The sequence below is a fragment of the Cebus imitator genome, unplaced genomic scaffold, assembly GCF_001604975.1.
Source record: "Cebus imitator isolate Cc_AM_T3 unplaced genomic scaffold, Cebus_imitator-1.0 Scaffold415, whole genome shotgun sequence".
Taxonomy (NCBI): domain Eukaryota; kingdom Metazoa; phylum Chordata; class Mammalia; order Primates; family Cebidae; genus Cebus; species Cebus imitator.
In genome coordinates, this window is record NW_016107730.1 from 531629 (window position 1) to 546101 (window position 14473).

Here is a 14473-nt window from a genome sequence, read left to right on the forward strand (position 1 = left end):
GCTTAGGTCTGCGCCTTCCCAGAGTCCCTGCCTCAACTCCTTCACCTCAAAAAGGAGGTGAGGCGGCGTGCGGTGGCACACACCTGTAATCCCAGCACTTTGGGAATCCAAGGTGGGAGGATAGCTTGAGCCCAGGAGTTCGAGACCAGCCTGGGCAACTTAGTGAGACACTATTTCTACAAAAAAATAAATTTAAAAAATTAGCCAGCCATGGTGGTGTGTGCCTGTAGTCCCTAGCTCCCGGAGAGGCTGAGGTGGGAGGATCCCTTGAGCCAAGAAGTTCGAGGCTGTAGTGAGTCATGATGGCTCCACCGCACCCCAACCTGGGCGAGAAGAATAAAAAAAAGGGGGGGTGGTGAGGGAGAGCTGAATCACACAGAGAAACTGGACTCCTTCACTCCAGACCTGTCGGGCCACGTCTAGAGCTGTGTGCTCGAAGGTCTGGACATCCTTTCAGTAGCCAAGGCTTTTCCCTTTCTCAGGGATCCTGAGACGAGAGAGGTGTTCAGAGAGCGGCAGTTGGGTTTTCCTCTGCCCGGTGCCAAAGCTCTTTAACAGGGTTTTTAATTTGTTGGTTGGTGAGCCAAGAGTTAAAACAAGAGCCTGAAGGCGGGCTTCCGTGATGTCACTAGCACCCCGTGTCCGACCTCAGAGACTGGGGCGTGGCTAACATCGCCTCGTCCCCTCCCTCCCTATTTCCCCGCCCCTCCCCGCTGTCACGGAGCCAGGGGCACATGATGCAACCCGCCGCGGTTTCAGCCTTCTGATTGGTAGCCGCGCCCGGCGCCAGGCACAGGGATTGGACATAGGAGGCTGTGACGAAACCAGGACCCTGCCTAGTAAAGAAGGGAGGAGAGAAAGAAGACAGAAGGGGGGGTTCCCGGGAGGGAGGGGGCCGGGGGGGCGGGGTCCCAGCTCTGTGCTCGCGCCCCCAGCACGCCAGTCCCGGGGCTGCAGGGAGCGCAGCGCGCGCGGCCCGGGCCCCGGCCACCGGACGCCCTACCGGACACGACCCTCCCTGGAGCTTGGACAACTGCCCACCTCGGACGCTGCACCGGACACTGCCCCCCACAGGGCTGGACGCTCCAACGGACACTACTTCCCAGCTCCGGACATTGCTCCCTCCTCTCCCCGGGCCCTGGACGCTTTTCCCCCTCCCCCCTCCGGGGGCCCAGACACCGAACCCCCCTCAGCGTCTGGCTAGCGTCCCCTTGCACCCCAGCCCAGGACACTGCCTCCTCCCTGTCCCTTTCTCCCTCCTGCTCCTCCCACCTCATCTTTCCCTTGCTCGGGTCGGAGCCCCGCCAGTTCCTCCGACCCCCTGCTGCTCGGCCGCGGCTGCCCGCGCCCCCATCCCCCGGCTCCTCGTCCGGATGCCTCTTCCCGGGGGACTGTGGTGGCTTCTCTGCTGCCGTCGAGGCTTCACTCTTCTACACCGGGACTACGGGGACGGCGAGCTTAGCGGGGACGGGGACGAGGACGAGGACGAGGAAACCTTTGAGCTACGGACCCCGAGTCCGGCGGGCGGCGGGAGGGTAAGTCCCGGGTTCGGAGCCGCGTTTCAATCACGCTCGCTGTAACCGGCCGTCACTCTGATCCGCTCCAGCCTCCAGCCACACGCTGCGCGCCTGGCGAACTAGGGACTTGGGGGAGGTTTTTGCCTGGGGGCCCAAGCCCCCGGGAGCTCTTGGAGCAGCAGCTCTACTCAGGATGTGCCTTTGGGCCTCCCGCCGCAGGCTGGGCGCTGTCCACCTGCTGGGGGCCCTGAGGCAGGGGAGGCGTCACGCGTGGCCCGACCTGGCCCTGCCTCTCCCTTTCCCGCTGGGCCCGCGTCCCATCCCGTCTCCTTCCGCCTCCGCCAGCGCCGAGGAATGTGGCGAGGCCGGCTGGGCAGCTGGAACGCCTGGGTCCCCCTCAGCTCCCAGTTCTCGAGCTCTGAAGCCAGATGCGAGAGCTCCAGCTGCGGAGACCTGGGCGAAGGGGAGAAGTCATCCCGGGATTGGGATCCGTGGCGGGGACCCCACGGCGAGGGAGTTGGGGGCTCTTTGAGGACCCCTCCTCATTACCCTGCCACTCAAGGCAAAACTCTCGGCTTTCCCCGGTGAGGCTCCTGGGAACCCCCTGAGGGATGGATGGTGAGGGACACTTGGTTGCTGCCTGGTTTTGTCGAATCTCCCCATGGGGAAACGGAGGCACAATTGGTGTGGAGACCTCCATCCCCTGACGTCTCCTCTCCCATCCCCCCTGCACACTGGCGGCCAGACTCCCATGTGCTCTGGCCAGAGTCAGGCCCCCATCCTTCGCGCAGGGGTCCCTAGCAGGCCCAGTGGCTTGGTGCCCGGGTGGGGCCGGCTGCCCGCCGGGGCCGGCGCCAGCACCTGGCGGAGGCGGAGGGTGGATAAATATAGAGGAGGGGAGGGAGGAAAGCAGGGCACTGGGATTAGGGGAGTTAGTCTAAGAGGGTGGTCAGTACCTGCCACATGTGGTGTGGCTGACAGCCCCACTCAGACCCTCCAGAAAATAGGTGGAGGTTCATGTAGGAAAGGCACAGGACCCAGGCGTCCCCAAGCTTCCAGCCTGGGCAGGGTCGGCTTTATCAGGCCATTGCCTCTCTCACGCTCCATCTCCACTCCCCCCTTCCCGGAGCCTGGGGACAGGTGTCCCCTGGCCCCCTCCCCCACCTCCTCCTCCTGGCTCTAGCAGTCTGGGCGCAATATGAGGATGGCACGGTTCCTGCCTGGCTGGCCTCCAGGTTGGGTTTGTGGCCTTTCTCAGACCCCAGTCTACAGTTGACGTTCCAGGACAGGGGGAAGGGAGAAGGAGGAGGAGGGGGAGGACAAAACCCTGATCTACACTTGCCTCAGGAGGGTGTGCCATTCCTCAGCCTGGCCGGCCCTTCCTAAGCCTCAGCAAAGGAACAGGGTCTCTGCTCACTGTTGAGTCTCAGGAGTGTCTCTGGGAGAATGCAAGACGCTTTTGGAGAAAGCCCTATCCTGAAAGGGCTCCTCTGCCCTTCGTTCACCGCTGTGCCTACCACCTGTCCTGCCCTGGACAGGGAGGCAGTGTGGGAGACAGGAAAATGAGGAGGAGAGGGTACCTTGGAGCCTGGCAGAGTGAGCTCTCCTCTCCTGTTTCAAAGTTAGGGAAACTAAGGCCCCGAGACGGGAAGAGACTTGCCCAAGGTTCCACAGTGAGTTCGTGGTCGGGCGGGAATTAGAACCCAGATCTCCTGACTCTCTGCCCAGTGCTCTTTCCACCCTACCCTACCCTTAATTGTATCTTCAAAGGGTAATGGAGGGAGTCTTGGCTCCTTAGCTCCTGCTGTTCTGGAGAGCTTGTCGTGTTGAGACCGCGGAGGGGCAAGCCCAGAGGCTCCAGAATGCTCCACCCCAGTCACGACCCCACTCTGTGACTCTTTCTTCAATCCCCTGAGCAGCCCTGTCCTGAGGGCAGAAGGCCCAAACCTTGCGCAGGAAGGGCTCTGATCCTGAGGGCTATCCCGCCTGTCTCCCCAGGGTCCCCTGGAAGTGACACTGACTCAGCCGGTGAGGAGCGGGCCAGTCTCCCACAGGTGAGCTATGCCCCTACGTCCCATAGTCTCGAGACCCCAGCCTGTTCCCTGGACCTCCATCCTCGCTGTCTTAGCTCCCAGTTGTGCAATAAGGGAGCGGCCCTACGCCGGACGCTGTGGTTTGGCTGGGGTCCCGGGGGGCGGTCCGGCTGGGGGCACGGGGAGAAAGGCGGGGGTCGGGGCTATTTCTGGTGCAAGGTCAGAATGGCCCAATGGTTCCCACAGCCTGGGGGAGGGTGTCCAGCTTTGGAGCAGACACCACTGCGGTCTGGGGAGCCCCTACTGAGGAGCCCCCTAGAGGCGGAGTGGAAGCCCAACCCTCCCTCCCCTCTGGCCCAGGCTGCAGAGCTGGGAGGAAACTTGGAGCCTCATCCCGGAGAAAGGGCTGCCGGAGGACGACCCAGACATCGTTGTGAAAGGTAGAGACCCCCTCAGTGCACTCTGGAGGCCTCCAGTCCCAACCCTCCAAGGGTTAATGTCTCCTACCGATGTCCCTTCCCTCCCTCTCCTGCCCCCAGGTTGGCTGTACCGGGAGCCCCGTGGAGGAGGGGCGCGGCCCTGGCTACCCCCACGCCGAGCCTGGTTCGTGCTCACGCGGGACTCCCTGGATCAGTTCAGCAGCAGCGGGAAGGGGGCGCGGCGCCTCGGGAGTCTTGTACTCACCAGCCTGTGCTCGGTGACAGGTCCAGAGCGCAGGCGTAAGGAGACAGGTGAGACCTCGTGGGGACACTCTCCTACCTTCCGAGGCAGGGGCCCCCGCAGATCCTAATTGCCCTCCCCGGCCTGGCCTCTCTTTTCCCCAGGTCTGTGGTCAGTGACTGTGTCTGGCCGGAAGCACAGTGTCCGCCTCTGCTCCCCACGCCAGGCAGAGGCCGAGCGCTGGGGGGTGGCATTGCGGGAAGTGATTGCCTCCAAGGCACCCCTGGAGACCCCCACCCAGCTACTGCTCAGGGACATACAGGTAAGAGAGAACACCAGGGAGAGCCAGGAGAGTGATGGACCCCAAAGCTTTCTGGGCTCATGGGGAACTCCTTTCCCATCAAGATGACCCTCTCCCTGGCCCCTAGGAAAGTTGTGGGGACCCAGAGGCCGTTGCCCTTATTTACCTGCGGAACCCAATTCTGAGACACACCAGTGGAGCCTTGTATGCCCCGCTCCTGCCCCTGCCCTATGGAGTCAGCGCCCCAGGTGAGTGGTCCCATGGTCCAAGTCTCCCTGGATGGAATGGGGTGGATCAGAGGGTAAGAATTCGAATGCCTTAACTGGCAGGGACCTAAGCATCCTCCAGGGGCCTGCCAGCTCCTTGCTTTTCAAAGAATGAAGGTGAAACTGGAAGCTGGCCAGGGGGAGGGGAGGAAGCCAGCACCCACAAAAGGGTCCCCTTTGACCACCTTCTCTATGAGTCTTGTTCTGACTACTGATGTTGCTTCAGGAGTTTGTACACACGCTCTTCTATTTTCCATTATACTCTTGAGACCATGTCATATTACCTTTATGAACGGTAGAAAAGCTACCACTTTGGTCGAATGTGCCGGCCTCATCCAACTGTACTTCTCCCTAAGTGGTGTAGTGACTGGCCCAGATCCTAAAGTTAGAGGATTAAAGGGTGCTGGGAGAGGAATCTCGGTTTTCTGACCTAGTCCAGCCTGTTTTCTGACCTATGGTGATGAGCCTCAGTATCTAGTTACAGAATCTGGGGTGTGAACCAGTAGCCCCTTGCTCATCCCTTTCCCTGAATCCAAATCCAGGCTTAGTCGGATTGGAAAGGGGATTCTGGGAGGCAGGGACTACTGCTTTCCCTTCACTCTTCCTGTCGTTCGTACCCTCCCCCACCTACCACCCCATCCCCTTATATTCCCTCTGACCTTCCCCTGGTTCTTGCCTTCCTCCCAGGGTGCAGCTCTGTGTTCCCTCTCCAAACCGTCCCTCCGCCCTCACCCTCCCACAGGTCCGGGCTATGCACCCCTGCGCGAGGAGGCGGTGCGGCTGTTCCTGGCGCTGCAGGCACTGGAGGGGGCGCGGCGCCCCGGGCCCTTAATGCAGGGTGTGCTCCAAACTTGCCGAGACTTGCCCGCGCTCCGGGATGAACTCTTCCTGCAGCTGGCTAAGCAGACCTCGGGCCCTGCAGGCCCCCCCGGGCTCCCGGCTACCCGAGACCCTGCGGCCCTGCGGTACTGGCAACTCCTCACCTGCATGAGCTGCACCTTCCGGCCTGGGGTGGCTGTACGGGGACACCTCCTGGGGCACTTGGAGAGGTGAGAGGGGCGGGGCGGGGGTTACGGATTAGTGGAGGAGCCACTGGGCTGGGAGAGAATGAGAAGTCTTTTGCAAAAGGTTTAGTAGATAAAGAACCTAGACCCTGAAAAGGGAAAGGACTTGCCCAAGGTCAGGGCTGCTGGTAATACATACAGTGCCTTTGTGGGAGATACAGGATCCCGTCTCACTTGTGAGCAGATGAATTACAATAAAACGTCCCCCTTGGGCTGAGGAATTACGAAAAGGCTGCTTTTCCTCGAGCTGATGCAGGCTAGCGCCAGGGGTTAGGAAAGTGTAGCAAAGTGGCTGGATTTCGATTTCAGCCCGAAGGAAGTTCATGGAGACTTTGGAAGTGGTGAGTGCGGTTGGGAGAAAGCTGCAGGGGACTGGAAAGTAATTCAGCTCTATGCAAAGCACTGGGGACAGTGTTAGGAGAGCCTTCGAAGAACCTGAGTTGGGGCAGGGAGGAAATCGGCCAGATAAACTATCATAGAAGAAGGCAAGAGGAAGGGGAAAAAGGAAAGTCCTTGGAGCATTGATCCCTGGGTTCCTCCTAACCCAGGACCGAGCAGGCACTCCCGGACTCGGAACTGGCGGAATATGCGCGCTTCATCCGGAAAGCGCTGGGCCGGACTCGTGGCCGCGAGCTGGTGCCTTCGTTGGCGGAGATTTCCGCGCTGAGCCGACGGCAGGAGCTGCTGTGCACCGTGCACTGTCCGGGGGCTGGTGCCTGTGCTGTGGCCATCGACTCCCACACCACAGCGGGCGAGGTGAGGCCAGAGAAAGGCCCCATGACCTCCAACCTACCTTGCCAGCTTCTCACGCCTGCCTCTCCCGCTTCCTGGGCCCTAGGTTTGCCCCGAGGGTCAGATTATTTTGGTAAGGGATGGAGTGGTGGTGACAGGACTAAGAGACCCTTTCCAATTGAATCAGCCCCTCCCATAATCCTGGCAATATCCCTGAGTGGTCTTACTTCCCCCTCACCCTCCTCTTCTAGGTGGCTCGAGAGCTGGTGGGGCGGCTGGGCTTGGCTCGGAGTCGCAATGCATTCGCGCTGTACGAGCAGCGAGGGGCCCAGGAGCGAGCCCTGGCTGGGGGGACCCTCGTGGCCGACGTGCTCACCAGGTTTGAGAAGTAAATGTCCAGCCCCAGCCCTGCTCTCTATTAGCCCATTCACTTCTCAGCTTCGGTCAGTCTCTAAGCGGACGTTAGCCAGTGCTTGCCCCTGGCCCTGCGCTGTGGCGTTCGCTGGTTTACAGATGGACCTGCCCGCCGCAGGTTTGCAGTCCGACTCTAGCATCACCTCCGCGATCAGCTTCGCCCAGGCCCCGCCCCAAACATATGGCCCCGCCCCCACCCCCAGCCGCGGCGCAATGGGGGCCCTGCTTGTCCAAAGCAGCGTGTCCGCTCCTCTTCTGCAGCTTGGCAGCGGAGGAAGCTGGGCTGGAGGACTCCTCCGATTCCGTGTGGAGACTGTGTCTGCGTCTTCACGGACCTCTGCACCCTGAGGGGCTGTCCCCAGACGGTCACGAACTGCCTTTTCTCTTTGAGCAGGTGAGGCTCCCCGGCGTTCATGCCTCCAAATAGACCCCCAAGCCTGAGCCCCCGGTTTTCTGGGCCATCTCATTTCATCACTATGGCAGCCCCGCGGGAGGCTCGACTGGAATCTAGACCTCCTCAGATTTTGACAAGTTGTATTCGCTACGGTCCCGCCACCGCTCGTGCACTGATGCAGGGTGCCTCCCCTGCAGGCTCACGCTCTGCTGCTGCGGGGCCGGCCGCCCCCGCCAGACGACACGCTGCGCGCCCTGGCGGCGCTACGCCTGCAGAGCCTGCACAGGGACTTCTCCCCGCGGGTACCCCTGCCCCGCCTGGATCGCCTGCTACCGCCCACGGCCCCGCGTGAAGACCCGCCCCGCCCGGCCCCCAGGTCACCCCCCTCCGCTGCCGCCCTGCTGGCCGGGGCGCTCTGGAGCCCGGGCCTGGCCAAGAGGCGGGCAGAGCGGGCCCGCCGCGGCGGGGCCGGCCGCATGGCGGGAACCACGGCCCGCGAAGGAGGTGGCAGCGCCAGCACTGCAGCTGCGGTGCTGGGCAGCTGGAAGCGGCTACGGGGCATGGGCCGAGCTGAGGCCATGGCCGCCTACCTGACCCTGGCGGCGCAGTGTCCGGGGTTCGGCGCTGCTCGGTATGACGTTCTGGAGCTGAGCACGGTGAGGGGGAGAAGGGAGAAGGGGACTCTGGTGGCCCAAGCCCCACACCTTTGCCCCAGAGCCACAGATCCCCACGGAGGGTCACTTCATTCCCCACATCCAGAACAGCTGCCCATCTCAAACCCCAGGAATCACCAGCCCTTGGGCCCTCATATCCCTGGAGCCTTAGCCCCTCCACAAACGTGCTGTGAATCACGGGGGATCAGGAAACTCCTGCTCACAGCCACCCATCTCCCCCTCCTCAAAATAACGCTGGTCTCCTCCTTCCACCCTGACTCTGCCCCTGTCTGCAGGAGCCTGGTGGGGGTGCTCCACAAAAGCTATGCCTGGGCTTGGGAGCCAAGGCCATGTCCCTCTCCCGGCCGGGGGAGACAGAGCCCATCCACAGTGTCAGCTATGGCCATGTGGCCGCCTGCCAGCTAATGGGCCCCCACACCCTGGCACTGAGGGTGGGGGAGAGTCAGCTCCTCCTGCAGAGCCCCCAGGTGAGTGGGAAGAGGGGTTGTGGGAGGAGGAGAGAAGGAAGGGATGTCAGAAAACATTTACTGAACACCAAGCCTGGGCCAGGTAGATTCTAAGCACTGGGATCCAGCAGCGATCACAGACAAGCTCAAGAAGCTTACACTAGAGTTGGGGAGTCAGACAATAAACAAGGAATCCCAGGCTATTAAGACAGTGAGAAATGCTACAAAGGAAAGAGTGATGTGACAGGAAGTCAGGGAAGGGTTCTCAAAGAGGGTGCCATTTAAGCTAGCCAAGGAAGACCTGGGGAACAGCATTCTAGGAAGAAAGAATTGCAACGCAAAGGCCCTGAGATGACAGTAAACTTGGCTTGTTAGAGGCGCAGAAAGAAGCAAGTATGATTGGCACATAGAAATGAGGGAGAGAGTGGAGATAAGGAAGGAAAGGTTGCAGGGGCATAGAGGATGAGAAAAAGTAGAGAACCCGGCAGCTCCTGTTGCACACTGACCTCTGCCCTCTCTTAGGTAGAAGAGATCATGCAGCTGGTGAATGCCTATTTGGCCAACCCCTCCCCCGAGAGGCCCTGCAGCAGCTCTTCTCCTCCATGCCAAGACCTGCCAGACACCTCCCCTCCCAGCCAGCACCCGGGCCTGGACGAGCCCCAGGGACAGTCTGGCTGCTTGGGGCAGCTGCAGGACTGAGCCTGCCAAGAGGTCACGACATCTCGCCTGCCTCCAGCCTGGGCCAGGACTGCTCTGAGATTTGAGGGAAACGTGGACCCTTTTGGCCCTGCAGGGACAGGGCACATCCCACATCCAAGGGCTACAATGGGTGTGGGCAATTTTCTAGTTTGTTTCTTAATTTATTTGTAGAAGAGAAGCAAAAAAAAAAAAAGTTTCTTATTTACACAAACCCTTCCTGTGGGAGTGTTATTCAGTGGGACAAGTTGGAACCCCAGAATGCAGAGCCCTGCCTCCTGGGACACCCACACTCTGGGCTTTTACCAGGCTCTGGGGAAAGTCTGGACACCACAGTGCTTCACCCTCCCCCTCCTTGACCTTCGAGACTTAACCTCCTCCTGGCCAGTATGCTACCACAGGCTTGTGGGTGGAGCAGGCAAACAGGCCTCATTGGAAGCTGGCAGTTACTCACCCTCCCTTCTCCATTGAGTGGCATATGGATGGCCTCCTGGCATCCCTGAGGCTGGAGGGCAGTGAGTCATCACATCTGGTACTGCCCAGTTCTTACTCTGGTGTCCAGCTCTGGGCCCATCATTGGTGTGCCTAATGCCTTGGGCCTAGAATGGAGAGAAGCTTGGGGCAGATAACAAACCCATGAATTTCTCTGGCACAGAAAAGTAACTCAGGATGTGCTCAGCCCCTCTTGAATTCTGCTTCTACTTACCAGGTTGGGTTGAACTAGAGTGAGTTCCTGGGACTCTCATGGCTCTGGGCACTAGGATTCCAGAGTCCCGGTTTTCCTGGCCTGCTCAGAATGCAGTGTGCCCTCCTTCAGTAGACTCCACTTCCTCTGCCCTGAGTGGAAGAGGCTGGGGCAACACTGACCTTCACTGGGGCAAGAGCTTAGGCACTGAGGAGACAGCAGACCTCAGTAAAGCTCTGTAATCTTGAGACAAGGGCTGCCTCTAGTAAAACAGCCCAGTTCAAGGTGAGGGATGCCAGTGGAAACAGTGAACACACTAAAATCTGGACTAAGGGGTAAGACGTTCGAGGAGGTGAAAGCCACCCTATGTCAGATGCCTAGAAACTGGACCCCTTCACCACCCCCCGTATTCATAGATCAAGCCCTGGCTATACTGACAACCAAGCTTTATTACTTTAGTAGTGCTTAAGAAGCATATCAAGAGTCAGGGCATGGAGGGAAGAAGCAGGACCAGCTCATGGGCTGGAGATGAGCAAGAAGGGTTGTCCATGAGGTGAAGTTGGGTCAGAGGGTGCAGGCATGGTTGAGGCTGTGCTTCCCGTCCAGGAGTAGTGGGGAGGGAAATCACTGCTCCTGGGTGCCCCAGGAGATGTAGTCTGGCTGTGTGGCGGCATGGTACTCATCAATGAGCTCCTGAACAACCTCCCTAGACCTGTCCATCTCGTCAAAGTTGTCCTTGAACATGTCCTCTTTACGGAACTGCTCGAGGAAGGCATCCCGTTTCCGCAGCTTGTCAAACTGCTGGCAGGAACTTTCAAAGAGCTGAAAGAGACGAAAATCTCCAAAATGCGAGCCGGGGGTTAGGAACAAACTTGGGGAAGATGATGAAGGTAGCCAGTGGAACAGACTGTCCTAAGAACAGAAACCCAGACTCACCGAGGAGATGCTGGTGTGGTTGGCCATCATGAGCCCACTGACCCGGTGGGCCGAGGGCAAGTAGGGAGACTTCCTTGACAAGGCCACCTGGATGCTGGCGGGGCCCCATGGGATGAAGTTGGCCAACTTCCGTTCCCGGATCCTCTGCAGGCTCTTGTGGACCTGGGGAGGGCACAGGAGCAGTGGAGGTGGCGTCTCCTCTATCCCTGTGGGTCCAGGGTGCGGGATGAAGGGGCCTCCCCTACCTGGGTGGGGTCCACCTCTCCCTGGATGATGTTGAGGATGGCGATGTAGCAGTGGTTGGTCTGGCGGTCTCGGCCTGTGGACACCATCACATTCTTGGGCTGCAGGAGCCGCCTCATGACATCCAGGACTGTGGTCTTCCTCACGCTAGCCACCTGATGGACAGTGAAGCAAGGACCTGGCCAGGGCTCAGGACACAGTCCGCCTTTGGCTTCTCTTTGGCAGAAGCCAAAGGCAGAGGGAGGGTGAAGAGCAAGTTACAAGAAAGTGGCCTGCTCTGTGCTAGTCCCTGAGCGCAGTGCCTCGGGGCATGCAAAGGGAAGCTCCTGGGGCAGAGGGGAGGAGAGAAAGGCTAGGGCAGGGCCTGCTGGGCCCAGGGCTGGCCTGGCCTGGGACACTGAGGCTGCTCTTACTGACTGGTCCGTAGTGAGTGGGGTATAGCCGGTCATGAGGAAGTGGAGCCGCGGAGTGGGGATGAGTGAGGCGATGAGGCCGATGAGGTCATTGTTCATGTAGCCGGGGTAGCGCAGGGTGGTGGTGCTGGCCGACATGATGGTGGACACCTGGGGACAGGGGTGCCATGTCATGGGCCTCGGCCTGAGTGGGACCTCCCTTCCCCAGATGACCCTCCAGCAAGAAGGACTTCCTGTCCAAAGGAGTCCAGCAGTGGGGGCCCACCAGCTGGTTGATCTGGGAGAAGGACGGGTTCTGGATGTGCAGGCGGTCTGTGGCAATCCGGTTCAGGGCTGTGTTGTCCAGCACCACCTGCGGGCACAGCAGAGGGTCACAGCCTCAGCAGAGGGTCACAGCCTCTTCAGGAGAAAATGGGCATAGAAATAAGGTATTGGCTTAACCCCTGCTGAACTCCAAAGCCAGGAAGAGGTTTGTTAGTTTAAAACAAAAACTGCTGGGCATGGTGGCTCACGCCTATAATCTCAGCCCTTTGGGAGGCCAAGGTGGGAGGATCACTGTAGGCCAGGAGTTGGACACCAACCTAAGCAACACAGCAAGATGCCATCTCCTTAAAAAATATAAATAAAAAATAAAAAGAAACAAAAGTGCTGTCTCTGGGGCATCATGAGATACTCTCGGACCATGCAGGGCAGTAAACAAACACGTGAGAACCCACATGTGCCATACACTCATTGTGCCTGGCTCTGGGGAGGCCAGAGAGAGGAACAGGCACCATCTTTCCCTTCATTAGGCCTACACTCTAGTATGGAGGGAAGTGCACTAAATATAAAACAGAAAAGTATAGTTAACTCCCAGAAATACACACAAAGGAATCTGATCTTGACTGAGCAGTCAGGAAAGGTTTTGCTAAGAAAGTTATCCTTGAGCTGGGAGTTCAAGCATGAGGGGGCATTAAGTAGGCAAAGGTGTGGTACGTGGTGGTAGGGGGAGGTATATTCACTTTGTTGAGTCTTGCTGCCTAAGAGGATTCTAAGAAACTTAGAGATCAGGACCTTATTTCCTAATTTGGCCCACAGGTATGGCTTTGCTGGGCCTCTGTTCTGTGTGGAGAGGGCTGGGGGAGGGCAGGGTGAATGAGACTCACTGGCCTGGGGAGACAGACCAAAGTCCCTACTCTTTTTTTTTTCCTTTTTCTTGAGACAGAGTTTTGTTCTTGTTGCCCAGGCTGGAGTGCAATGGCTTGATCTCGGCTCACTGCAACCTACGCTTCATGGGTTCAAGCGATTGTTCTGCCTCAGCCTCCCGAGTAGCTGGGCTTACAAGCATGTGCCACCACACCTAGCTAATTTTGTATTTTTAGTAGAGACGGGGTTTCTCCATGTTGGTCATGTTGGTCTCCATGTTGGTCAGGCTGGTCTCGACCTCAGTTGATCTGTCCACCTTAGCCTCTCAAAGTGCTAGGATTATAGGTGTGAGCCACTGCGCCAGGCTCTTTTTTTTTTTTTTTTTTTTTAATACAAGGTCTTGTTCTGTTGCCCAGACTGGAGTGCAGTGGTGTGATCACAACTCACTGCAGCCTCGACTTCCTGGACTCAAGCGATCCCCCCAGCTCAGCCTCCTGAGTAGCTAGGACTATAGGCACACACCACCATGCCCAGCTTTTTGTTTTGTTTAGTTTTGAGATGGAGTTTTGCTCTTGTTGCCCAGGCTGGAGTGCCATGGCGCAATCTCAGCTCACAAAACCTCCAGCTTCCAGGTTCAAGCACTTCTCCTGCTTCAGCCTCCCGAGTAGCTGGGATTACCGCCATGCACCACCATGTCTGGCTTATTATGTATTTTTAGTTGAGATGGGATTTCTCCATGTTGGTCAGGCTGGTCTCAAGCTCCCAACTTCAGGTGATCCGCCCACCTTGACCTCCCAAAGTGCTGGGATTACAGGCATGAGCCACCACACCCAGCCCTAATATTTGTATTTTCTGTGGAGATAGGGTTTCACAAGTTGCCCAGGCTAGTATCGAACTCCTGAGCTCAAGAGATCCACCCACCTCAGCTTCCCAAAGTGCTAGACTTAACAGGCATCAGCCACCGCACCCACCCCCTCAACTCTTAATTTGCTCACCACACAGTCTGCATTCTGTGTCAGCCTCTTGAGTGTGAGGAGTGAATTGTAGGGCTGGACCACCACATCGCTCATCTCATCCTGGTAGGGAAACACTGAATAAGTCTGCACCAGCTTTTTGGGGTACCTGAGAGAAAAGAGGGTGGTAGCATAGTGAACTACAAGGAACCCCATCACTGCCCATCTGTACCATTTTGTACAAAAAGGGTGAGGGCAGACTGTGTCTTCAGAGCCAAAAAGGAGAAGCCTGAAAGCATCAAACTCTGTAGATCCCCTCCCCTCCCTAGGTAAATCCCCCCACCCCAATATAGCTTCCAGCATGGTCCTTGGGTGAGTCTGTCCCTATGACTCAAAAGGGTAATGGCAGACTTTCTAACTCAAGAGAAAAAAAGCAATATTACCCAGGGAACCAGGGTTAATGCCCTCTCCCCAAACACAGGCTTGCCTGTCATTCAGTCGCTCCAGGAGGTAGGAGCCCAGGCCAGAACCCGTACCCCCAGCGATGGAGTGACACAGCACGAAGCCCTGTGTGTATACAGGAATAAACAGACTCAGTTTCTCCTGCCACACTCTCACAACACGCTTCTGATACCAGATGGGTGGGGGTTTTACCACACACATCAAGTAAGCAGTCAATTCTACAGCAGATGCCAGCTGGGTATCCACTAATTCACTTCAATTCTAGACTACCTACAGCCTGTCCCTGACTTAGGATGGTTCAATTTAAGATGTTTTGGCTTTATGATGGGTTTATCAGGATATAATCCCATCTTAAATCAAGAAGCATCTGGGGCCGGGCGCGGTGGCTCAAGCCTGTAATCCCAGCACTTTGGGAGGCCGAGGCGGGTGGATCACGAGGTCAAGAGATCGAGACCATCC

The 14473-nt window shown here is 58.2% G+C and overlaps 2 protein-coding genes and 1 long non-coding RNA gene across 7 annotated transcripts in view; 1 reads left to right on the plus strand and 2 right to left on the minus strand.

The window, feature by feature from the left end:
* Positions 1 to 890: 890 nt before the first annotated feature.
* On the plus strand, positions 891 to 9411 carry PLEKHH3 (pleckstrin homology, MyTH4 and FERM domain containing H3). Of its 4 annotated transcripts, none has more exons than XM_017509392.1 (13): positions 891 to 1535; positions 3516 to 3571; positions 3911 to 3990; positions 4090 to 4281; positions 4375 to 4532; positions 4639 to 4759; positions 5520 to 5826; positions 6390 to 6597; positions 6825 to 6961; positions 7249 to 7381; positions 7579 to 8037; positions 8331 to 8522; positions 9024 to 9411. In XM_017509392.1, the coding sequence occupies exons 1-13, from the start codon at positions 1374 to 1376 to the stop codon at positions 9198 to 9200; spliced, it is 2382 nt and encodes a 793-aa protein (XP_017364881.1). In that variant the 5' UTR covers positions 891 to 1373; the 3' UTR covers positions 9201 to 9411. The 4 variants fall into 4 exon arrangements, 3 of the variants coding, with proteins under 3 accessions (XP_017364881.1, XP_017364882.1, XP_037587616.1); XR_001819322.2 differs by having other exon boundaries at positions 892 to 1535; positions 7579 to 8012; XM_017509393.2 differs by having other exon boundaries at positions 892 to 1535; positions 6825 to 6952.
* LOC119468349 lies at positions 6225 to 8123 on the minus strand. Its single transcript, XR_005197009.1, has 2 exons — positions 7972 to 8123; positions 6225 to 7404 (listed from the first exon to the last, which is right to left on the minus strand). It is a non-coding gene; the product is annotated as an uncharacterized LOC119468349 (long non-coding RNA).
* A 900-nt stretch (positions 9412 to 10311) lies between the features above and the next one.
* The window catches only part of TUBG2 (tubulin gamma 2), an 8449-nt gene continuing 4287 nt past the window's right edge, over positions 10312 to 14473 (minus strand). For both annotated transcript variants that reach the window (XM_017509396.2, XM_017509395.1), the window contains 7 exons: positions 14040 to 14119; positions 13595 to 13721; positions 11740 to 11826; positions 11475 to 11624; positions 11064 to 11216; positions 10819 to 10980; positions 10312 to 10704 (listed from right to left, as the gene is read on the minus strand). In XM_017509396.2, coding sequence (XP_017364885.1) covers positions 10507 to 10704; positions 10819 to 10980; positions 11064 to 11216; positions 11475 to 11624; positions 11740 to 11826; positions 13595 to 13721; positions 14040 to 14119 — 957 coding nt within the window. In that variant the 3' untranslated portion in view covers positions 10312 to 10506. The remainder of the gene's footprint in view (positions 10705 to 10818; positions 10981 to 11063; positions 11217 to 11474; positions 11625 to 11739; positions 11827 to 13594; positions 13722 to 14039; positions 14120 to 14473) is intronic.